General features: G+C 49.9%; 2 protein-coding genes across 3 annotated transcripts in view; both read left to right on the top strand.

The window, feature by feature from the left end:
• The window catches only part of WDTC1 (WD and tetratricopeptide repeats 1), a 69,225-nt gene extending 65,352 nt beyond the window's left edge, over positions 1 to 3,873 (top strand). For both annotated transcript variants that reach the window (XM_054571809.1, XM_054571811.1), the window contains exons 15-16: positions 466 to 658; positions 1,931 to 3,873. In XM_054571809.1, coding sequence (XP_054427784.1) covers positions 466 to 658; positions 1,931 to 2,128 — 391 coding nt within the window. In that variant the 3' untranslated portion in view covers positions 2,129 to 3,873. The remainder of the gene's footprint in view (positions 1 to 465; positions 659 to 1,930) is intronic.
• A 4,973-nt stretch (positions 3,874 to 8,846) lies between these two features.
• Positions 8,847 to 24,087, top strand: TMEM222 (transmembrane protein 222). Its single transcript, XM_054572197.1, has 7 exons — positions 8,847 to 8,856; positions 13,234 to 13,456; positions 18,600 to 18,684; positions 19,909 to 19,940; positions 21,607 to 21,703; positions 21,790 to 21,920; positions 23,035 to 24,087. Exons 1-7 carry the CDS (start codon positions 8,847 to 8,849, stop codon positions 23,120 to 23,122), a joined length of 666 nt encoding a protein of 221 aa, XP_054428172.1. The 3' UTR covers positions 23,123 to 24,087.
• The last annotated feature ends 324 nt before the right edge of the window (positions 24,088 to 24,411 follow it).

Raw genomic sequence — 24,411 nt, forward strand, 5'->3', positions numbered from 1 at the left:
TTGCACTTTCTTCCAGTAGGCAACACACGTGAACATGGACCAAAAATCTCTCTACCTAAATCCCAAATGTCCATGGTGTGTGAGGGCAGATGCACTGTAGGATTTGGGGGTCTTGATCCAGGAAGACTAGGATTACTAAAGGAAGGCTTAGACAAGGGTGTTCCCAGAAATACAAGATATGATCCTGGCACTCAGGAGCTTAGGATGTTCTTTGGGGGACAGTATCTTGGAGGGACCCAGGCAGCCCCTGACCCTGAGTTTAAGAGAACAGTTAAAACAGTGAAATAGCTCTGCAGTGTGGAGACGACTACCATGTGCTGAGTCAAGTGAAGACCTTGGAGTTTGGGGGGCTGAGCAGCTACAGAATTCCCTACTCCCCATTGCCCTAAGCCACACAACCTCTACCTGAGGCTGCAGAACAGTACCCCACCTGACCTCCCTGCCCTTTGCCCCTCCCCTCGCCAGCAACGCTCAGTACATCGTCAGTGGCTCTGACGATGGCTCCTTCTTCATCTGGGAAAAGGAGACCACCAACCTAGTCCGCGTGCTCCAGGGGGATGAGTCCATCGTCAACTGCCTGCAGCCGCACCCCAGCTACTGCTTCCTGGCCACCAGCGGCATTGACCCTGTTGTACGGCTCTGGAATCCCCGGCCAGAGGTGAGGCTGCAGACAACATTGGCCAAAACCAGATGGGGAGGGGAGGGCCAGACCCTGTGCAGAGCCTCCGACCGAGCCTTTGACGGTTGGGAAGGGAAACGAGTCCCACAGAGGGTAGAAGCTGCTAGGGTAAACGAGCCCTCACACGAGGGCCCAAGGCTAGGTGACGGTGGGAACCCTCGGGTTCTTACAGTTCCAAATGCAGTGGACAGTTTCAGGGACAAGAGTTGGCTTCTGCCTTTGAGGACCATATCTTTGAGCAAGCTGTGAAGCTGTGTGTCACATGTAGGACACAGTAATCAAGGGCAGGGCAGGGAGGGAACCAGACCAACACACATCATGAGAACAGGACCTCAGGCTCCCTAGGTACCCTGCCCCTCATACACAGCGGCCTCTCACTCCGTCACACGGAAGTAGTCAGATGGCTTTGCGAGCCTGGTGGGCCTAAGTTTGAATCCTGGTCCCTTCGCTCACTGCCTGAAGGACGTAGCCATCTCTGACCAGATTTTATCATCTCCACACTGGAATGGGAGTGACAGCACCACCTCAGAAGGTGATTTCAGGATTAAGGAAGCAATGCCTGTGAAGTGTCACTTAGGACAATATGTTCCCTTCCACTCCCAGGGTGGGTAGCCAGGTGGGCTGGCATGAGGCTTCCAGTGCCCTCTGTCCCACCTCCACCCTCCTCCCAGCTGGCAAAACAGAAGGTGTATCCAATTCCAAAGTCAGTTTGCTGCGGATTTTAGAGAGAGAGCCTACAGGGCCCTCCCTTCAGGGGAGAGGAAAAGGATAAAGGAAGGGCTATTGGGAGTGGCAACAGCCAAGAGGTGGGCGGGGAGAGTTGTATCTGCACCCCCCACACCGGGTAGCTAGTATGTGCACCCAATATATGCTGGTATGTGTCCTCCCTCACGTGTGCCTATGTATGGGTCCCCTGTGTACAGGTCCTGATGTGGTATGTCCCCATCATTTTCTGGTGTGTGTATTCCCCCCCCAATATCTGTCCCAGCATGTGCATCTCCCACATGAGCCCACCTCACACATACAGCCCCTGTGGTATGTGGTGTCCTCACATCTATCCTGGTGTATGTGGGGAAGTGGGGGGCAACCTGTGTGTATCCCAATATGTATGTTCCTTCTACCCATGTACTCATATGGACAAACCGGTATGAACTCACAGAGGTGGTGTGCACATCCCCCTCCATACGTATAGCTCAGTGTGTGTGTGCACCCCGTACATATATCCCAGATGTCTGCGTTCCTCCTCTGCAGAGTGAAGACCTCACAGGCAGAGTTGTGGAGGACATGGAGGGCGCTTCCCAGGCCAACCAGCGGCGCATGAACGCAGACCCGTTGGAGGTGATGCTGCTTAACATGGGCTACCGGATCACCGGCCTGAGCAGCGGGGGTGCAGGGGCCTCCGATGACGAGGACAGCTCCGAGGGCCAGGTGCAGTGCCGGCCCAGCTAGAACCCCCAGCCCTGGTCCCCAGCCCCTGCTGCTGGCTGGACCCTCCGTCCTGGGCAGGAGGTCAGGGGGTTCTGTTTTGGTTTGTCTTCCCCCCCGCCCCATTTTTTTATTTCCCCCATTTTGTTTGTTAGTTTGGCATTGGGGGTGGGGGTTGCTACAACTTGCTGGCTTTCAGACTTTTGGGCAGATTGCCCTTGACTGACCCCAGCCCTGAGCAAAAGAGCAGGAGGGGGAGCCCCTCCCTATGCCCCCAGCCTCCCACTTCCAGGTCCCTGGAAGGCTCTGGCCTGCCTCTGGTGTGGAGGCAAGGCTGAAGCTCTCTTCAGGGACCGCCCTCCCCTTCAGTTGGAGCAGGAAGAGGAGTGGAATTCCACTCTGTAAGGGCTAGCCTTGACCTGTTGCCACTTTTGCTCCCTGACTGGCAAGGCTAGCTCCCCCGAGGTCTTCAGGGAAGGTTCTGAAAAAGGATAGGTCCCACCCTCCCTCCAGAGCCACTGTGTCAGGGTGGAAGCAGAAAGAAGGATGAGAGCCCTGGAATGGTCAAAGCCAGGCCACTGCGCCTGCTCTCACTGTCCACCTCTGGGGACTCAGCCTTTCCCGAGGACCCGGGCAAGGGTGGGGCACCACACTGTACCCTGCCCACCCATGCCGGGCCTTCCACACTACGGCCACTCTCCTTTCTCAGGCGCTCCTGGCCTCACTGTGACCTTTCTGCCAGAGCTCTCAGCCAGGCCTACTCTTGCTGAGGTGGCGCTCCCTGCTAAGGGCCCCTCTGCCCTTTCTGCCCTCCCTCCCACCCCACATGCAGAGCCGCCACAAAGACCAAAGAAGTGATGGCTTTTCTCTGTCCCCTGCTGCTTCGGGGGGAGGAGGGTGAGTCTCCTGAGCCACTCAGATGGGAAAGTCCCTAACTCATTCCCCTCCCTCCTCAGCAGCCCCAAGCTTTACACTGGATGCAGCGGTCACCCCACCACTCACCAAGCCTCCCTCTCTCCCTCCTTGGCTCTCAGCTCAGGAGCTGCTCCTGGTAGTTGGTTCATCCTTCCTCCCCTCTCCCTCCTCCTTCCCCTCAGTGCTTACTTGGCTCCAGCCCTCCAGCTGCAGCCTCTGGGGAGAAGCAGCCTCCCTTCTTTTTCTCCCTCCCTCCTTCCGCCCCTGTCTCTGCCAGGTGCCTCCTCTCAGTCAGGCTTCAGAGCAGCCCTGGAGACAGGAGGGCCATGTTAAAAGCTTTTTCACAGTTTTAAGAAGACACGAAGGGGGCGGGGGGTGAGGATAGTGGTGGGGGGTCTGGCACCATCTCATCATTGCTTTAATCCCAGCAACACAGGTGGCAGCTTCTCTCCCTTCCTCTCCACCCCGTCCCTCTTCCCACCCCTCTCTTCTAGCTTGGTAATGAAGTATATTTATTGGCGAAGGAAACAGCTGCTGCTGCTTCTCCTGCTGCTGGGACTTGCTCCCCCGTTTCTTCTCCATGACCTTTCTCCAGCCAGGGAGGGGAGAGCCGGGAGTATTGGGGCTGGGCCCTGGGGCCCCTTTGCTTTCCTGTGTTCCAGCTGCCCACCATTTCCTGTCTCCTGCTTCCCACTCTCCTCCCCTGCCCCATGCCCTGCCTGTCGGCCCCGGCCCTGCAGTGTGGAGAGACACATAAGCCTTACTGTCCTCTGGGGGCAGGAGCCGAGCCTTTTGTTGCTCCGCTCCCAGGAGAGTGAGGGTGACACAATTGATTAAAACCGTTTTTGTTCTAGGTGTGGCTGGTGACATTTGTGGGGTACAAATGGGTCTTGGCACCGAAGTGAGGGTACGTGATCCCTCACTTCTGTGGCTGTGTGACTTCGAGTGACCGCACCTCTACCAGGCAGATGGGGCTTGCCTTGGAAGGGCCCCTGTGAGCGGCAGCCACCCATCCTGGCAGGGCTGAGTCCAGAGCCTGGCACTGGTGGCTGTCATTTGCAATAGTCAGCTCTCACTCTCCGGGCTGTTTTCTCATCTGTAAAATAGGGAGGCTGGGGTCTTAATGGCTCTTCAAACTTTTTTAAAAGATTTTATTTACCAGTATTTTCAGAGAGAGGGGAAGGGAGGGGGAAAGAGAGGGAGAGAAACATGAACTGGTTGCCTCTTGCACACCCCCAGTTGGGGGCCTGGCCTGAAACCCAGGCATGTGCCCTGACCAAGAATCAAACCAGAGGCCTTTCGATTTGCAGGACGACGCCCAACCCACTAAGCCATACCAGTCAGGGCCAAACTTTTACATTAGACCCCAAACAAAAAATGTAGACATTTTACATAGTAACCCAAGATACCTGTGCTTATTTGTATGTATATAATGAACATAAGTTTTACACAATAATACCCCAGTTACAGGCAATGAGCTCCATTTAGCATTCTGTTTTATTAAGGAGAAAAAAATGTGGTTTTAACCCACTAAATGGATTTCACAGCGTGCAGGGTGGTTATGTTGTTTTTTAACGTGTCCTGGTTAGAGGATTTCTTAGACCAGGGGTTCCCAGACTTTCTCAGCTCACAACACTCACCCCCCTGCCGCCGCCACCATTAGTGTCTCAGTACTTATATTCGTGGAGCCCCTAACCCAGAAGAAATACCTCACAATTTGATTTATTAAGTAGTTAAACTCAAATCAATAAGAATAATTATCTTACCATGTCAGTCATCATTTTAAAAATAACATAAATGAGAGTAAACAATACCATTGTTTCTTAAGTTACTATAATAATAGGATCTGTGTGCTTGTTGGGCACTGAAAAACATGTCAAACTTTCTAGTCCGATTGGAAACTAGCATCCTCATTTCCTGTTGCACATTGACTTCTATTTGCTTTTCATCGTAGCAACCACTAAAAACCCAGCTTTTCAAAGATGACAGTCAAAGGAACATAGCAGTCAGCAGGTGTTGAATATCTCAAATTTAAAATATCCTACTGTGCCCCCTGTGATTTTGATGTGGCACCCTAAGGTACCTTGATGCACACTTTGGGAACTGTGGTTCAGTACTGGGGGAACACTAGTTTCACTACTGAAATTTTGTTACTCTCTTTGCACATTTGAAAAGAACCAGGCTGGGGCCAGCAGGGTATGCTCAGCTTAGTACAGGAGACTGACAGGAAAGAGGACCTGCCAGAGGCACAATATGTGGTGCTGGGAAGCAGGTGCTGTGGGTTGGTATCATTCCTCTGTGTTCCCAAACCGACGTCTGCAGAAGCTTTTTCAAAACATTTGCGGACCAGGCAAGGGAAAGATAATGTTCCAGGCCAAGAGTGTAATGCAAAGTCCCAGAATCCCTCATGGAACCTGAGGGATTCAGTGCAGCTGCATTGCAGAGGGAGGGGTAGCCCATGGACTGAAGGGGCAGTCAGATTGTGGAGGGTGCCCTGTGCTTGGTGAGACACTGTAGGCTTCATCCTGTAAGCAAGGAGGGGCCACTGGAAGATTTCACTGGGGGGCTCCCCTTCATTTGGAGTTGGCACTCCTTTTCATTTTTTTAATAAGACTATTTTTTAGAGCAGTTTTGGGCATACAGAAAATTGAACAGATAGTACAGAGTCCCAGATACCTCCTTTCTCCCTGGCTCAGTTTCTCCTGTTATTAACATCTTGCAGTTTATGGTATATTTGTTAAAATTAATGAGCCAATATTGGTACATTATTGTTAACTAAAGTCTATAGTTTACAATAGGGTTCAGACTTTGTATTGTACAGTTCTGTGCAGGTTGGCAAGTGCATGATGTCAGGTATCCACCATTACACTGTCATACAGAACCTTTCACTGTGCTCCACCTATTCAGCCCTCATCAGCAATCCCTTCCTTTAAAAAAAAAAAAAAGTACTTAGGAATAAATTTAACAAAATATGTACAAGATCTATATAAAGAAAACTATAAAACTCTGATGAAAGAAATCAAGAAAAATCAACACCAAGTGAATAGATATTCCATGAACACAAATAGGAAGGCTCAATATTATTAAGATGTCATTTCTTCCCAACTTGGTCTATAGCTTCAGTGAAATCCCAATCTAAATCCCAGCAAGCTACTTTGTGAGTATTGACAAACTGACTTTTAAGTTTATATGGAGAGACAGAAGATCCAGAACAGCCAACATGAAGAACAAAGTTGGAGGATTACTGTTACCCAACCTCAAGACTTATAAGCCTCAATAATCAAGATAGTGTGGTCCTGGCAAGGAATAAACAAGTAAACCACTGGAATGAATGGAGATCCCAGAAGTAGATCCACACAAATATAGTCAACTGATTTTTTTTTAAAGATTTTATTTACTTTTAGAGAAGGAAGGGGGAAGGAAGGAGAAAAACATCAATGTGTGAGAGATACATCAATCGGTTGCTTCTCACATGCCCCAAACTGGGGACCTGGCCCGCAACCCAGGCATGTGCCCTAACTGGGAATCAAACCAGTGACCTTTTGGTTTGCAGGTTGGCCAGCAACTGAGCCACACCAGCCAGGGTTCAACTGGTCTTTAACAAAGGAGAAAGTCAATTTAATGTAGAAAGGATAGTCTTTTCAACAAGTAGTGCTGGAACAACTGGATATCTACATGCCAAAAAAAAGGTCTAAACACTGACTACGCCATTCACAAAAATGTACTCAAAATGGATCATAAACCTGAAATAGAGCAGAGAAAATCTAGGTGACCTTTGGTCTGGCACCGAGTTTCTAGATACAACATAAAAGGCACAATCATGAAAGAAAAAAAAATTGTTGAATTGGACTTGTAAAAACTGCTCCAGGAATTCACTCTTAAGAGAATGAAAAAGACAAGGACAGAAAATACTTACAAAATGCATCAGATAAAGGACTTGTATCCAAAACATACAAAGAACTCTTAATGATAAGAAAACAACCCAATATAAAAAATGGGTAAGAGATCTGAATGGACACCTCACCAAAGAGGATATACAGGTGATTAATATATGAAAAGATATTCAGCATTATGTCATTAGGAAGTTACAAATAAGTCAATGAAATACCACGACATACCTTTAGGATGGCTAGAATCCAAAAAAACTGACACCACCAAATGCTAGCAAGGATGTGGAGCAACAGGAACTCTCATTCATTGCTGGTGTGAAAGGAAAATGGTATAGCCACTTTGGAAGACAGCTTGGTAGGTTCTTACAGAGAAATAGAGTCTTACATAGGATCCAGAAATCACTCTCCTTAGTATTGACCCAAATGAGTTGAAAACAGGTCCATACAAAAACCTACGTGAATGCTTACAGCAGTTTCATTCGTAATTGCCAAAAGCTGGAAGCACCCAAAAGTGCTTCAAAACGTAAATGGATGGATAAACTGTGGTACAGCCATACAATGGAATATTGTTCATTGATAAAAAGAAATGAGCTCGCAAGCCACAGAGACACAGAGAAACCTTAAATGCATATTGCTCAGTGAAAGGAGGCCAGTCTGAAAGCCACATTGTAGGATTCCAGCTATATGACATTCTGGAAAAGGCAAAACTAGAGACAGTAAAAAGATCCGTGATGCTCCATTTTTAATGTGCTTCCACACGTGTGACTCATCCAGAGCTCTCACCAGTCCTGCTGATAGCCTGGGGCTCAGATAAGCCCACAGAGTGAGTGCACAGCAAAACAAAAACACATTAGAATTGGGACTCCTGTGTGTGGTGGGCAGGTGTAGCCCCAGAGGTCTGCTGCCAGCTTTTGTGCTTAGAAGCATGCTGAACTGTGGTTGCAGAACTTAGAGGGCAGGAAGAGATCATCTAGCTCAGAGGATCTTGGCTCTGACTACACATCAGAATCACCCAGGATGCTTCAAAAACTACCAATGCCCCACCCAAAATTCTGTTTTAATTAGTCTGAGGTGGGGTTCAGGCATCCATCCCTTGCCATAAGCACCTGAGATTGAGTCCCATTACCACCAGAGCTGAGAGTTACTGATCTAGCCCAATGCCCACATTGTACAAATTGGGACAATAAGTTCCAAAGAGGGGCAGGAAAAAGGGATGGGCTGCCTAAGGACCCCAGTGATTAGAAGCAAACCCAGGTCCGGATCCCTAATCGCTGATTCCTGGTCCAGTTCTTTAAAAATCACTTTCTTATTTAATGTCATGATACTTTTTGAGCTCCTCCTATGTGCCTGGCTGGCAATAGCTTAATGAAAATGCACACAACAAACTAGTCCCTGCCCTCCGGGAACCTCCACAGTATCCGGAAGATGTGGAATAGCAAATATAGGGGTTGTGCAAGATCCCTGCACGTTGCATTTCACTGGAAACCGAGTCCTTTGCCCATACGTGTGCCGTCAAGCGCACTGCTGGGCACCAGGCTCGCTGTCTGGCAAGGGAGGCAGGCTGGAGGGGGCGTTCCGATGGACACGGAGGCAGGCAGGGGGTGCTCTGTTGTTTGGCCTTGTTCTGCTTCCTGCTCCCAAGCCATTTCTTATTTACATACAGAAAATAGGTCCTGGCCTGAGAGAGGAGAGTATAAGGGGACTAAATGGTAATGGAAGAAAATACAATAAAGATTAAATCTTTACAAAGAAAATAGGCCAGCCGGATGGCTCAGTTGGTTAGAGCATCATCCCATACACCAAAAAGTCATGGGTTTGATTCCTGGTCAGGGCACATGCCTGGGTTGCAGGTTCAATACCCAGTCGAGGCACGTATGTGAGGCAGCTGATTGATGTTTCTCTTTTCCTTCCCCTCTCTCTGAGATCAATGAACAGACATGTTCTCGGGTGAGGACTAAAAGAAAATAGGTTCCAGTCTTAATGAGGCTGTAGTTAACACCTATGTTACGGTGATTTACAAAATCTCAGGCTGGCATCCTCCACTCATTAATGGCCCTATTAAGAGGTTACCAGCAAAGACAGCCCAGGTTGGAGGTTCAGAACTCCACTCTGTCTAATATATGTTTAGACCTCAAGAAAGTTCCTGAACCTCTTTGAGCCCGTTTTCTTTATCGGTAAAATGGGTGTTACGGTACTGCTGTAGTTATTTCCCCACATTGTAAGGGGGCTCCAAATCATGGTGAGATTATGCACAACTGAAGTGCTTTTTACATGGTTAGGAGTCCTACAGTGATGACGTGTGGTTTTAACTGACCACTGACCAACGTCAATGATAACGTGTAGCTAACATTGGGTGTTTATTTTGGGCCAAAAACTGTTCAGATGTAGTCTAGCAAACCTTACAAGAACCCTATAAGATGTGAATCACCATTCCCATTTTAGAGGTGAGGAAACTGATGCCTTGACAGGTTCAGGGACTTTCCTAAGGTATGACAACCACTGACAGAGGCTCAAACACGGCTTGCTGGCGCACTTGTGAGTTCCCTTGTTTAACCATGGTGCGCTACTGCCCACCTGCGAGTTGGAGACTTAGATTCTAGCCCTAGCTATGCTTTCTATAATCTTGGGTAAGTTTGTCTACTTATAAAATGAAATGGAAAAGAAAGTCGTAAACTCTGATGTCTAAAGGGTCAGAAGGTATGTTCTCAAGTGGCCGTCACCCCACCACGGAAAGGTTTGGAGACATCCTTAGAGACAGTCTAGGGTTTCATGGGGAGAATCCCAGTCTCCAGGAAACAGAGAAGGTAATGAATGGAACAGAAGCAGAAAGGCCGCAGAAGAGAGGACGCTGCCCTCCCATACACTGCATGTCGCCCAGCAGCTCCTCCAACCTGCAGCCACAGCTGCCCCTGGCTCATTCTTGCTTCCCCCGGTTATTGATTGAGGTTATTCTGCCCTGAGCCTTAAAGGAGGCCACCTATGGTCAACAAATAGCTCCAGTGACATTCTCTGAGCACTTCCTATCTGCCGGTTGCTGTGCTGAATACATGAACCAATAGATTCCGCCAGTCCCCTTCTCAAGGAGTTCACAGTCTCTTGGGGGACACAGACATGTAAACAGCTAATGCTAATGCAAGCACACATGAATATTCAATAGGTGGAAACAGCCTCCGTGCTCTGGGAGCAAAGAGGGAGCATTTGCCAGAAACCTTGAAAGTGGTGTAGGAGAACAGGGGAAGGGCGTTCTGCTGAAGGAAGAGTGAGCAAAGGCGTGAGGTGTGCAGTGCGGGTTTCCGTTCTCTGACAGGCAGACATCCCAGTGAGGTTAACTCCAAGCAGGTCCCAAGGGAGACAGAGATGAGGCTAGAAAAGAAGGCTGAAGTTTGGGGCCAGACCAGGGGGGCCTTGAATGCCAGAGTGAGGAGTGAAATGACCTGAGGGAGGTAGTATGTGAGCCCTGGGGACTTGTACATGGGGCCAATTGAGGGGACTTCCATCAAGAGAGGACGTGCCCTGAGTTCACCCTGCAGACAAGCAACATCTTACCCTCCAAGCTTTCCCAGCTTGACAGTTCCAGCTCTGCCTTCCTTCCCTCCCCCAGCCTGCCCTATAAGTGGATCCAGATGGTCATTCCTATTTTAGGTCGGGGTGTGTGTTGGGGGGAGGGGTAGCTATGAGCCCTATCAATCCTTTCCTGAGCTCTCTGTTAGAGGAGCTTCTTCCAGGACCCTGCTGTGATCCTGAGCCTGGAAGGAAGTGTTAGTCTTTGATGGAGATTTCCCATCTGTCTGTGGGTGATCGGGGTGGCAGCAGCAGAGGAGGCAAGGGCATAAGCCAAGGAGGATTTTACAGTGGGTGAGAGAAACAAAGTGATGTGTACATGTGAGAGGGGGCCCTGTGGATGGGCTGTGGTGAGGAACAAGCCTGGGGTCGGGGCACCAGAGGAGTCAGAGAAGGAGCTGGCTTCTCCCCCTAGGTACCTGGCCTTCCTCATGTGCCTGCCTCTGCAGCTGCCTAAGCCAAGGGTAGAATGGTGGAGGCTCTGGGGAAGGGACCTAGGGCTTTCTGGTCAGACCCTACTTCTGAGCATTGTGCCTATCAACCTCCACGAGCCACTTGAAAAAGCTTGGAGCACCCAGGGGTAGCAGGTGATAAGCTAGGTTCCTGCCCTTAAGACTGTCTGTAGTCAGCATGTGACACCAAGCTTATAAGTATTTGCCATTAACTCAAGTTATAAAATATTTATTAAGTAAATGCTATGTGCTACACCCTACTAGGCACTGGGTTTACAGAAGTGAACAGGGAGTTTCTGCCCTAAAGGAGTTTCCAGCTTAGTGGGGGAGTCCAATAGTAAGCAGCTACGAAAGTGCTGTGAGGGAAAAGAACAGGTTGTCCCAAGGGAGATTGCCAGGGGTTTTCTAATTTAGATTGGGTGAGCGCGGAAGGGTTCTCTGAGAAAGTGACATTTACTATGTGATGAATGGAAGCTAGCCAGTTTAAGTGTTGGGGGTCAGAGGGAATTTCAATCAGCGGAGAACAGTGTGTGCCAAGTTTCTGGATATGAAACAAGGTGGCACATGAGAGGAACTGAAAAAAAGACAAGGGTAGCTATAGTATAGTGAACAAAGAAGGGCATGGTCTAGACGCAGGGCCTTGTAAACCATGATAAGAGATTTGTGTTTATCTGAAATGCAGTGGGAAGCCACTGAAGATTGTCAGATTAAATGCAGTACTTGTTAGCACTACCAAAACTGTGGGTGGCCCTAAGAAAGACTTAGGTTGTTTATTCATCTATACGTACAATAACTGCTTAAAAGGCACCCATAAGCCCTGTGCTAGAATTATGTGTCGACAGTGATAGTAAAGTAAAGTCTAAGGCATAGACCTTCCTCAGAGCCTGTGATTCAGAAGAGATTAGATGGCTATAGTGATTGAATTGAATGTAATTTATTCATTCAACAAACACTGCACATCTAATCTCTTCCAAACCCTGTGCTAATAGCTGGTTGCTGCCCTTCAAGGATCACACACTACGCATGAGTCACAGGAGAGGCACAAACATGCCCAAAGAATTTTCAGTGGGTTAGAATCATTTTCAGTTGTGCTATCTACGAGGCCTTTATAAAACATCTGTTCAATCATTCAATAAACACCTAGTGGGCATGCAATCTGCGTTATGTACTACGCTAGCTACTGAAATCAAGGACCTTGAAGTTCCATGACAGGGACAGACATACCCCTCAAAATGCATTAAAATACTAGGTGTTAAGAGAGCAGCTTTTCTGTAGATCGGCGTTGAGGGAAGGTAATTCAATGATAGACCTTCCCAAAAAAGGTCTAACTCCCACCTTCCTGAGTGGACTTGTCCGTATTTCCCTCTGACCTGGTTTTGAGTTGCGGTTTTCTTGTTCCCCTATTTCCGTTTGTCACCCCAGCATATTCTATTTCGTCTATCTCGGCATCCTTTAAAAAGTCCAAAAAATCCAAGACTTGATCCTGGCTTTAAATGATTGCGTGTGATCTCAGTCAATTACGTAATTTCCCCGAGCCTCAGTTTTCCCATTTGTACTATGAAGGGATCGGATCGCATCTAAAGCTCGTGATTTACTCTAGCCAAGGTGATATTCACACTCCTGCACACTGTGCTCTCCAAGTCCTTTCTTTGCACGGCTGCTCGGCTGCCCGGCTGCTTGGCTGCACGGCTGCACGTATCCCTCCACCCCCACGCCACCTGGCAAACATCAAGACTAAGCTCAAATATCTTAAGGCAAGTCTACCGTACTTCTACACACACACACCACGCACAATGTTTTAGTTTGTCCTTTGTGCTACCACTGCCTCGTGAGAGATCACAGAATGTAAAGGACAAGGGAGACAGACTTGGGTTTGAGTCACGGGCACTCACCACCCCTTGAACCTCAATTGCTTACTTGTAACCTGGGGGGAAAACCTAAATTCGCATGTCTAACCACTTTATAGCGATTAAAAACGTTTGTCAAGTGGCACCTAAGAAGTGCTCAATAAATAGCGACTGTTATCACACCTTTTAGGAACGAGACCTCAGCTTACTGAGTTACAGAGTTCTTGGTCAGTCTCCTGCGCTAGAATGCACGCTGCCTGAGGGCATCCCGTCCGCAGCCCTGCTGCAGAGGAGCAAACACAAGGGGCTGGCGGGCGGGGCTGGCGAGCGCCGAGGGCGGGTGGGAAAGGTGGTGCAGGCGGCCCGGGCCTAGAGGGACGCGACTCCAATTCCCGGAGGGAAGGGCAAGCCGAGTGGACCCCACCTCCGGAAGTGACGCAACGGGGAGAGCGGCTCCGGAGCAGGGAGCTGGCCGGAGCGGGGCGTGCGCAGCGTGGCGGAAGCGGAAGGGATTTCGCCGCTCCTGCTGCCGCCGCCACCACCCCCGCCCGGAATGGCGGAAGTGGAGGCGCCGACGGCGGCCGAGACGGACAAGAAGCAATTTAGCGGCTCTGGCGGTGGCGCCATGGACGTGGAGCGGAGCCGTTTCCCCTACTGCGTGGTGTGGACGCCCATCCCTGTGCTTACGTGAGTTTCCTCTGGTATCTGCCTGGGGACTGGGAGAGTTTGGGCCCGCGCGGCGACCTCGGGCTGCCCCCGGGCCAGCCTCCTGCCCCGATCCACAATTACCCCTTCCTTTGGGTCCGGCCCGCAGATCTTGCCCAGCGCAGTGCCAGTTTCTGCTGGCGAAGAGACACGCTCCCCGCCCTCATTGCACCGGTCTAGTCAGGGAAAAAAAAACAGTGTAGACTGACGGGAAAGGGTCTCTGGCTGGGAAGCTCGTATAGAAGAGGGGCCCCTAACACGGCCTCAGAAGACATCTTCATTCATTCACTATTTTCTTCATTCATTGAGCAAATGCTTGCTGATCACTTCCTATACGCAAGACATATCCTGCTGGGTCTGGAAGAGTTCGGTTGAGACCAAACAGATTCCTGAGATAGTAACATTGTTAGGGCCCCCAGAGATCTGGGAGTCCAGCCCTTCGTGTTACAGATGAGACTGGAGATTACACACCATCTCAGTTTAGGTCCCAGGGTGTTTGCCTCACAAAGGTTCTTTCAATCAGCCTTTGTCAGGAGAGAAAACAGGTATTGCTGCCGCCATTTAGCGAGGAACCCCTGGTTGTGGAGAGCTGGTTTACCCTCGTGCTTCAGTCTTGACAGCTGATAATAACGACTCCTCACAGTGCTGGACAGTTGGCCAAGCTCTTTCACACCCATTTTCTTTAAATTTCACAGCTACTTTCACTTGATATTAGCCAAGAGGCCGGGAAGCGACTCACAGCTACTTTCTAAAGTACAAATTATCTTCTCAGATGAGAAAGCTGAGAGTCTTGAGTCGTTCAATATCTTGATCAGGGACACACGCCACTAAGCAGAGGCATCCCAAACTCAGTTTTCTGATTCCATAACTTTCTCTCTTTGACTACATCCTATCCTCTCTCACGTGGTAGGATAGATTTGTTTCCTCTATCAAGAACAGCCAACTGGTGTGGAGAAGGGATCATTTTTGGCCCTACCTGTTGCAGATCCTAAAATGACCTTACTTTTTGTCTTATATTAAAATACTTTGTTTTTGTGTTTTCAAATGCTTATGTACTTGTTTTAGAACATCCAAATCTGAGTCCTTTAAAAATAAAATATTTAATAAAATGTCGCCTTTGCCAGGTAGTTGGTCGGAGCATCGTCCTGTACACCAAAATGTTGCAGGTTCAATCCCCAATTGAGACATAAAAGAAAGGCAACCCATCCGTGTTTCTCCCCCCCATCTCTCTCTCTCTAAAATAAATAAACATATTCTCAGGTGAGGATTGAAAAAAGTGTGTTCATTAAGTCATTTAATGTTCTTTTTTTTAAGATTGTATTTATTTTCAGAGAGGGGAAGGGCAAGAGAAAGAAAGAGAGAGAAACATCGAAGTGTGAGAGATAGTTCAATTCGTTTCCCCTCACATGCCCCCAACCAAAGACCTGGCCTGCAACCCAGGCCTGTGCCCTGACTGGGAATTGAACCGGCAACCCTTCAGTTCACAGGCCAGCACTCAATCCACTGAGCCACACCAGCCAGGGCTAATTCATTTAATGTTCTTTTAACACGCTTACTAAGTGACCCCTATGTGCCTAGGATAGTTCTAGGTGATAAGAATATGCAGTGGTGAATACAGCAGATGTGGTTCTTGCTGTCAAAGTTTAAATCATGGTGGAAGGTGATAGTAAACAAGTAAACTAATAAGAGAATTTCTGATAGTGATTAGTGCAATGAAGAAAATAAAATGTTAATGGAAGAATGAATAACTGGGAGGATAATCAGGGAATATATTGCTTTTGCTAAAACCTGTCTTGTTCTGAGATCTCTTTGTTGTTGGTTTTTGTTTGTTTGTTTTTTCCTGCTCACAAAAACACACGTGTGGAGTCCTGCTATTTAGAGAGCTAGTAGCAACATGAGGTGGAAGCATCATGATTGGCCGGCATCTGGGCCAGAAGGAGCTCCCACCCCATTTCTGTTCAGGTGTATGTACAGAGTTCATAAAACCAGGGTGAGTAAACCAAAGTGCCCCATCAAAGGGCTCATGTTTCCACAAAAAGAGTCACCCTCCAGCAGTAGGGAGACTGAGAAAGACAGGTGAACTACCATCTTAGTACATTGTGATGACTGCTGACCTAGAGTGCAGAACTAGGAATAGATGTGGCACAGGGATCTGTCGTTTGTCTTAGGATGGGGGATTGGACAGGAGGCAGCTGAATCCAAAGATCTGTCTGCTCCCTCAGAGATGTTGATAATTCTGCATGAAAAGCCAGATAATAGCTATTACTAATAAAAACAGCTTACATTGGATACTTACTTTGTTCTGGGCCAAACATTTTATATTCACTATCTCATTCAGTCCTTACATCAACCTAATGAAAATAGATACTGTCATCTCCATTTTAGATGAGAAAATAAAGACTTAGAAGCCAGCATGAGGCTTTTTGCACTGAGATATTCTACCTTCCCAGATAGAAGCTCCAGGGTTAGTAACTCATTCATTCATTCATTTCAATATATAGTTATTGAGGACCTATATGTACTAGGCCTGCACAGAAAGCTGTGGAGCTTACCTTCATGAAGCTTCCAGACTGGCAAATACTTTGAGAGTTTGTTCTTTGCGGCTTCCCTGGGCCCAGGCCTCTGCTGCTGTCTCCAGCCTTTACTTTTAATCCCATCACCAGAGGCCAGCACAGCTATAGTATATGGAGTACTGGACCAGATCTCCCCAACTAGATGAAAGGAATTGGGGGACGGAGAGGTCCTGAGGTTAGAGTCTGAAAAGCCAGAGAAATGATTAATACGTTCCCGTAATTCTGCATGTCCATCCTGTAGACCCTGTGGTTCTTCAGCAACTTACTCTATGCAAATCAGCCAGTCAGATAGCATGTATTTATTTAATACCACATGATAACAACATTGAGTAACTACCAAGTACAAGGAAGTATGATAAGCACTTTGCAAGCATATCTCATGTAATCCTCACAGAACCCCCCTGCCCACTGAGGTAATTATCATTACTAGTGACCTCTCACTGACAGAGATGGGAATGAGCAACTTGCTCAAAACAAAGTCAGGACTCAACCCATGTGTGACTTCAGATCCTGACTCTACTCTTAAATGTGGCGCACTCATTCATTCATAATTTAGTCAATGAATACTTAGCTCCAGCTGCATGCCAGGCATTGACTTGGGGACTACTCTATTAAAGAGAGCATCCTGCTCTTTTGCAGCTTATGTACTAGTGGAAAGAGAGAGACAGTAACCATGTAAGTAAAGATCATTTCAGAAAGAAGTTGATACTGTAAAGAAATTAATGGGATTTAGGGTGCCCGGGGTTGTGTGTGACTATTCTAGAAGACATGATCAGGGAAGACCTCCAAAATTACAGTCAGCAGTAAGAAACAGCCAGCACTCTGAAGCTTCAGGGCAGGAGAAAGTGTTCCCAGCAGAGACAAATGCAAAATAAGCATTGAGGTGGGAGGACTTGATCTACTTGAGGAATTTGAGGAACCAGAGGCAGGCAGTGTAGCTAGAGAGAGGCATGAGGTGATCAGCAGGACCAAACTGTTGAAAGGAGTTTCAAGTGTAAGTGTAATAGGAAGCCATTAATGGGTGTTAAGCAAAGGAATGATGGAATCCGAATTATGTTCTCAAAAAACCACTCTGGCCCCATCCGCTCAGGTGCTCTGGCTGCAGACCTGGAAGACCTGTATCCTATAGAGAGTCATAAAACTATCCAGTCTTTCTTTAAAGATCTTTGAATTCATCGGATTCTCACTACCAACAACAGTACTCCGGTCAGGATCACCATCATCTCTTGCCAGTCTTCCAGAATAACCTCTGAACTGGCCACTCTCCTTCCCGCCCACTCTCCAGACACATGCTACACTCTGGTGCTTCCGAGTTTTGCTTTCTGCCTGTTGACATTCTAGTCTTTCACAGATAAAATGAAAAGTCATCCCATCTGTGAAGCCTTTACTGACTGCGTCAGCCTCACGTAATCACTTCCTTGAGCTGCATCCCCCTTGGTTTTGCTGCCACTTCCCTCACAGGGTGCAGCCTTGAGACCAGCACTTGGCCACTGGCCCTGTGAGTCCTTCAAATGGATGAGTCTCTCCACCACCTAGACCCTAAGAGCCATGGTTCTCAGACTATAGACAGATCTGGGATTCCTTTGTGTTTTGCAAATGGGGATCCCTCTGAGATTTGGTTTTTTAAAATGCCCATCCCTTTTAAGAATTTGAACTTTTAGTTCGTAATCTCTACCTTTGCACATACAGTTTCTTCATCATTTCCTCGGGGAAGCCTTCCCTAAACTATCCCCACCTCAAGTCCCCACCCACAGTTTGGTTTAAATGCCTCCCCACCTTTTTAAAAAAACTTAAAAAAATATTTTATTTATTTTTATGTTTTTTGTTTGTTTGTTTTGTTTTTTTAGAAGAGGGGGAAGGGAAGGAGAAAGAGAGGGAGAAAAACACCAATGTGTGATTACCTCTTGTATGCCCCCAACTGGGGATGTGGCCCCCCAACCCAGGCATGTGCCGTGACTGGGAATCGAACCAGCGATTCTTTAGTTTGCAGGCCGGCACTCAGACCAGCCAGGGCCGAACATTTGCTTCTGTTGGGCATAGACTCTGAAGTGGAATTGCTGAGGCATACAGTATTGCACTTACCGGTTTTTCAAAATAGAAACAATTTATACTCTCACTATCAGTGATTGAGAGTTCCGATTTTGTTTTTAAGATTTTATTTATTTTTTAGATAGAGGGGAAGGGATGAAGAGAGGAAGAAAAACATCTATCTCATGCACCCCCAACTGGGGACCTAGTCCGCAACCCAGTCATGTGCCCTGACTGGGATTCTAACCGCAACCTTTCCATTTGCGGGGTGATGCTCAGCCCACTGAGCCACACCAGCCAGGGCCTCGCCCACTTGATGTTACTGTCCTTTTAGTTATAGCCATTCCGTGTAGGTGGGTGGTATCCCACTGTGCTGTTCATTTGCATGTGCCCCTCTTCTTGGCTTCCCCAGCCCCTGTAGCCACCCAGTTGACACTCATCACACAGTGTTCCAGTCACATGCTCTCACACTGGATTGGGTGTCTCTAGGCTCAGTTCCTGCCCTGTCTTTTTTTCCCTCACAGGTGGTTTTTCCCCATCATTGGCCACATGGGCATCTGCACATCTACAGGAATCATTCGGGACTTCGCTGGCCCCTACTTTGTCTCGGTGAGTCCCCATTCCTCCCCACTCTGGACGGTTCCAGGGTTTAAGTGGAAGGTTTGTCGGTCTTGCCTGCAGGCAGCCTCCTGTCTCTCCAAGAGCCAAAAGAACGCAGAGAGCATGCAGCCCTGGCCCCGGGCCTCTGCTCCTCACCAGTGTCTGACCCCTTTACCCCTTCTCTTGCCTCCAGGACAGGCCAGGAGGGCAGTGTGGCCAGAAGGTTTCTTAAGTAACTGACCCAGCCCTTTGCCCACCCTTTGGGTACCGAGACATGGGTAGGGGTTAGAGGCAAGAGTGGAGAGTCAGACCATCGGGAACCACATCTCTGGACCTTCCGAAGGTGGGAGTCACAAGGTGGGGGCACAGGGGAGACTGACATGGTCCCCCGGGGGTGGCCATGGAGAAGAGAGGGTGGGCCTACTACAGTGAATCAACTGTTCCCGGGTCTTTTTGGAGGGACTGTGCCCAAGGTGGGTGTGGTGGGCTTGTTCCAGATGTGCAGGCAGCATCCTGCCTACTTTGGGGTTGCAGTTTCATCAGAAGGTGAAATGAAAGGGTGGGGTAGCACCAAGCTGTTTATATTAATAGTAGTTATGATCACCTTCACACAACAAAGGCCTTTCATATCCATTGCTTTCATTGTCGTATTTTTATGATAATTCATCTTTGACCAGCTGTCAGCAGATTCTGAACCCACAATCTGTCTCTGCATAGCTCCACACATCTCATGTGGCACGTCTAGGACTTGGCCGAAGTGCCTCCCTCATGGAAGGCCTCTTGAGCCCCAGCTCCCTTCACTGTCCTGCTCTGAATGCAGTCAGACTGGCACCTGCAGAGAAGGGCTCTCTGTGTGGGCACCACTGTCGGGTCAGGAGGTCAGAGGGTGCCCTCTCACACCACAGAGGAAGTTGCCTGCCTGTGATCAAAGATGGGAGGTTGACCACATCTTTAGGTGAACTTGGGGAAAAGGAGTCCCAGAGAGAGAGAATTAACTGGAAGCCACAGCAAGGGGCAGTTACGGCAGATCTTTGGTCTTGGCGTGCAGTGCTCTGTGCACTCCCCCCGTGCTGCCTTCTCCCCGTGAATGAGTCGCCGCTAGCGCCTAACAGGCCGGGCCAGCCCCAGAGCAGGGCCCCACTTTTGCCCTCCCGGCATGCGAAGTTGCTGCACTTCCACCGCCAACTCAGGTCTGTCTTCCAGTCACTGACCTCTGCTCTTGTCCCTCAACAGGAAGACAACATGGCCTTTGGGAAGCCTGCCAAGTAAGTGATGAACACCCCTGTGATTGAGCCTGGGGACATGTTCCTCCTGGCTGGGTCTTTTATCCACAGACCAGCTAGGCCTTGCCTCAGCTCAGCAAGGTCATGTTTTCAGCTCCATTGGAAGGGTGAGGAAAGGGAAGAGACTTAGTCAAGATCACACAGAAGTGGCAGAGCTGAGACTCACGCCCAGGTCTGTCTCTCTCCAGAACCTGGACTCTTTCTCCTGCCCCTCAAGGAGCGAACACACCATTGAAGGTGTAAGGGGGGAATTGTTTGAAACTCCTCTGGAAAGTTGCAATTGGAGAGCACAAAAGCAGTTCAAGCCCTCTGGGAGCTACTTCTCATTTGCTTGGATTTTTGGACTTAATTTTTTCCCTCCTGGGGGGCCCATCTCCAGTGTGGCTCTGAACACGCCTCCCTCATCTGTATGCTTTCAACAGCCATCAGGGGCTCTGCTGCACAGGCCGCGTTCCAGAGGAGCCAGGGCCTGCGGAGGAGCTGGTGTCCCGCACAGCAGAGGCAGCCGTCTGGCTTCCTCTGTTTCAGGGCCGTCCCCACCCGGGCCATGTTGATTTCTCATTGGCTCCCTGTCTCTAGGCCATTGATTTTGAAACTTTTTCATCTCACGGCACACATAAACTAATTACTAAAGTTCTGTGGCACACCAAAAATATATTTTTTGCCGAGCTGATCAAAAACTAGGTCTATTTTTTATTCATTCACACTGGATGGATATTGTTGTGTTGGCTGTTGTCATTGTTTTATTTCACAGTCTAAGGGGAAAAAAGATCAGTGCCCCTGGCTAAGTAGTCAAGTATTGCATGTTTTAAAAACTCTCGTGGCTGGCCCTGGCCAGTGTGGCTTGACTGGGGTATTGTCCCACAACCTTTTGGTTCCATTCCCGGTCGAGGCACATACCCAGGTTGCAGATTCGATCCCTAGTCCTGGAGCATACGATCCCTGATGCAGATGTATGGGAGGCAGCCAATCAATGTTTCCCTCTCTCCCTTCCTCTGTCTAAAAGCAATGAGAAAATTGCCCTTGAGCAAAGATAAAAAAGGAAATTCTTATGGCTGGTGTACCTGCGGCAGCACACCAGTCCAAAATCCCTTTTCTAGGCCGTGTTGTACCAAGCACTCTCTTTGTCTCACCTAGCTTGAGATTTATGAGCTTTAGCTCCTCCACCAGCCACTCTCCCACTCACCCTAACGTCCCACGTGGGGAAACGGGGGACATTGAAGGCCCCTGCACCATGGTTCCACCTGTATCTCCAGCCTTACCTTCCAACGGCCCATCACCCTGTTCCTCTCGTGATTTCTGTTTCACACGGCACAATTTTGTGCCTCTTCCTCTGTTCAAACTGTCCCCTCTGCCTGGAATGCCCATTCCCCGTTCTGTGCCCGGCTAACCCCTCTTCCCTCAAACTTGACTCCGTGTCACCTCGGAAAGCCTCTCACACCATCAGCTGAGTTAGTTCATATCCTCCCCAGGATCCACACGGCATTGGGCGTCTCACACTGTCACATGGACCTGGACGTGGCTTTTCCTTTCCTGGACCTGGCTCACCCCTGCAGTTTCAGCAACCAGCTCAGGGCCCTGCACAGAGCGGGCATCAGGGAACACTGGTGGAGCTGAGCTAGTGCCCAGAACCCCCCTCTCCCCTCAGGTACTGGAAGTTGGACCCTGCTCGGGTGTACGCCAGCGGGCCCAATGCGTGGGACACGGCTGTGCACGACGCCTCTGAGGAGTACAAGCACCGCATGGTAGGTCAGGCGCTCCTGAAAATGGGAACTGGTGGGGGGGGTTCACCCCACAGCCCAGTCTGACCCCATCCTTCCTGCATCTCCAGCACAATCTCTGCTGTGACAACTGCCATTCGCACGTGGCGTTGGCCCTGAACCTGATGCGCTACAACAACAGCACCAACTGGAACATGGTGACTGTCTGCTTCTTCTGCCTGCTCTATGGGAAGTATGTGAGGTGAGCTGCCTACCCGCCGCGCTCCCCGGGGCTGCTCTCCCAAGGATTCCAGCAGGGCCATTTCTGGAGCCTTTCAGCCCACGGGGACAAAGCAGATGCCGCTTGGAGCTGTGAACATCCTGGGACAACTAGCTTGAGTTTTTGGTGCAAAGAGAGGTAGCTGTGCTAAACTTCAGCTTCGCCTGGGTCCCAGGCCCAGCTTTGTCACTTGCTCATTGTGAGATCTTAGAGAACTGCCTTGGCCTCTCAGCTGCCGCTGTTCTTGGTAAAATAGGGATAATGATTCTGGGTCCTCGAGGACGCTTTAGTGCACAGAGCCCAGTGCTCGAGTCAAGTGAACAGCTAGACCCTCACAGGGGATGGGTGTCTGTCCCACAGGGTCCCTTCCCAGCACCCAGCACCTGACCCAGGCCTCTGGGCAGGTGGGCCCCAGTGGTGGCCCGGGAGGAGCTTGGAAGCCACAGCCTCACGACCTGTTAGGTCAAAGACATTAGTCCAAATTCACAGGTAAAGGCAGCTCAGAGAGGTTGAGTGACTTGCCCACTTGGCAGCCAGCATGCCCTGGGCAGCCAGGCCACCTCTCCAAGCTTTTCTCTAGCTGCCCTCATCATTAAGAGCATCTGAAAAGGAGACTCTTAGGGGTCTTTTTATAGTCAAGGGCTTTTAGAGTCCCCTGAAAAGACCTTAACTGTGGCCACACAGAGACGGAGGCAGAGCTGGTGGTGTACCCTGAGCCCCGCCTCCAGCCACTAACTCTGGCTGACCCTGGCTTCCCTGTCCAGACAAGTTCCTGGAAACCTCTCCCCAAAGACTGCGGGGATTGTGGCTAGAGCAGTAAGGCCTAGAGAAGGTGGGCAGGTCTCCTGTAACCCACTCAGAGAGGTGCCATCTCCACCAGGAGCCTGGACTAGCTCCTGCCCAGGACCATGGTTGGCAGTCCTCGTAGCGGGCGCCAGGCCCAGCCCAGTCCCTTGGTTGACCAAGTCAGCGGTGAGACTTCCAGGAGCTTCCTCAGGGCATCAGCCCCTTCTGGGTTTGGATGGATGGGACTCTGGGTGGCACACCCACTCACCAGGCCCTTCCCACCCACACTCCCCTCTCTCTTCTCCGGCAGCGTCGGAGCCTTCGTGAAGACCTGGCTACCCTTCGTCCTCCTCCTGGGCATCATCTTAACCACCAGTCTGGTCTTTAACCTTCGGTGATGGCTGCCTCATGGCCCTGGACCCACCATTCCTCTTGGTTCCTGATTCTTTCTCCTCACCCCAAAAGGCAGGGATGGGCCTGCTGCTGGTTTTGACCCAGGGGTCTGGGCTTGGTGGGATGGGATAGGGCTGAGGATGAGCAGGGAATGGGGGTGTTTATGTGCATGTTGTGTCTCACTGGTCACACGGAAGTTCCCTGTCCCCTTCTTCCCGGGCTTGTGACCCCCCGTGCTTGAGGACCCTCTTTGTTCATCTGTCGGAAAGGCCTTTGTCTCCCCCCTGTGGGGCTGCTCCTGCACTGCCCGCGGGGCTCCCTCTGCCTCCACTCAGCGCCTGCTGGGGGAGGGGAGGACATGTGTACCCATCAGAGGGGCCAGAACCGCATTTGAAGCAGGTCCTCCTGTCGGGGCTACGGTCCTGGAGTGGATGGGGTACACGGGGAAGTCTCCATAAGCTAAGCTGCCCTGGAGCCCTCACCGCTGGCCTCTAGAATCGTCCAGTAGGGCTGGATAGGCCGCCTTTTGCCAGAAGCTGCACTAGGGATAGTTTGTGCCCCGTCTCCCGGGGCCCTTCAGGCCATGCATCTCCTCCCTCCTCCCAGGGCATTCGAGTGCTTGGGCCCGTCTCCCCCTGCAGTTTGGGGCGTGGGCTCCCCCAGCCAGGCTGGAGAGATGAGTGACAGTGACATGTCCAGTGTGACACCCTGTAGATCAGAGAGCAGTAGAAACTAAGCCTGGCCCCGGCCCCAGGTTTGGGGCTCACACTGGAGATGGCGCCCCTTGGGTCCGACATGTGGGGGCCATTAGAACAGCCAGTGCCGTCAGGGAGCTGAAGGGGAGCTGTTTCCTGCCACCTACCATGGCTCCCTCTTCCCTTCGCGTTGTGGGAAGGGCCTGTGCTGTCCCTCACCCCTGCCCCACAGATTCCTGTGCGTGGGGTCCCTGGACAGGACGATAAAGAGTTTTAACTCCAGACAGTGCCTTGTCCTTGTTTTCTCTCTTCAGTTCTCCCTTCGCCTCTTCACCTCATTCTCCTTGGTGTCCTTGGGTACCTCTGCCCCTGGCCAGGGGTCTGGTTAAGTCCTCATCCAGTGTCCAGCTTACAGGGAGGGAGCGTCCCTCAGGTATGTCCCGCCCTGGGCCCACGCTCTGGAAGTTGCTGCCATTCCGCACTCACCATCCCAAAGCTTTCTTTTCAAGGGATGTGAATATTGAAATCCTGCCCCCCCCCGACCCCCCGCCCCATACTCCTTGCCGGGAAGGACTGGCAGGAGGATTGGGAGTTGGGGC

This window comes from Pteronotus mesoamericanus, unplaced genomic scaffold, assembly GCF_021234165.1.
Source record: "Pteronotus mesoamericanus isolate MK-2021 breed Mesoamerican mustached bat unplaced genomic scaffold, CSHL_Meso_final contig_221, whole genome shotgun sequence".
In the NCBI taxonomy this organism is placed as follows: Eukaryota; Metazoa; Chordata; class Mammalia; order Chiroptera; family Mormoopidae; genus Pteronotus; species Pteronotus mesoamericanus.

Excerpts from the sequence above, each read along its gene's own strand:
- TMEM222 (XM_054572197.1), top strand. Across the intron at positions 19,941-21,606 it reads GCCTTTGGGAAGCCTGCCAA|GTACTGGAAGTTGGACCCTG; the intron begins GTAAGTGATGAA and ends CTCTCCCCTCAG. Across the intron at positions 21,921-23,034 it reads CTCTATGGGAAGTATGTGAG|CGTCGGAGCCTTCGTGAAGA; the intron begins GTGAGCTGCCTA and ends CTTCTCCGGCAG.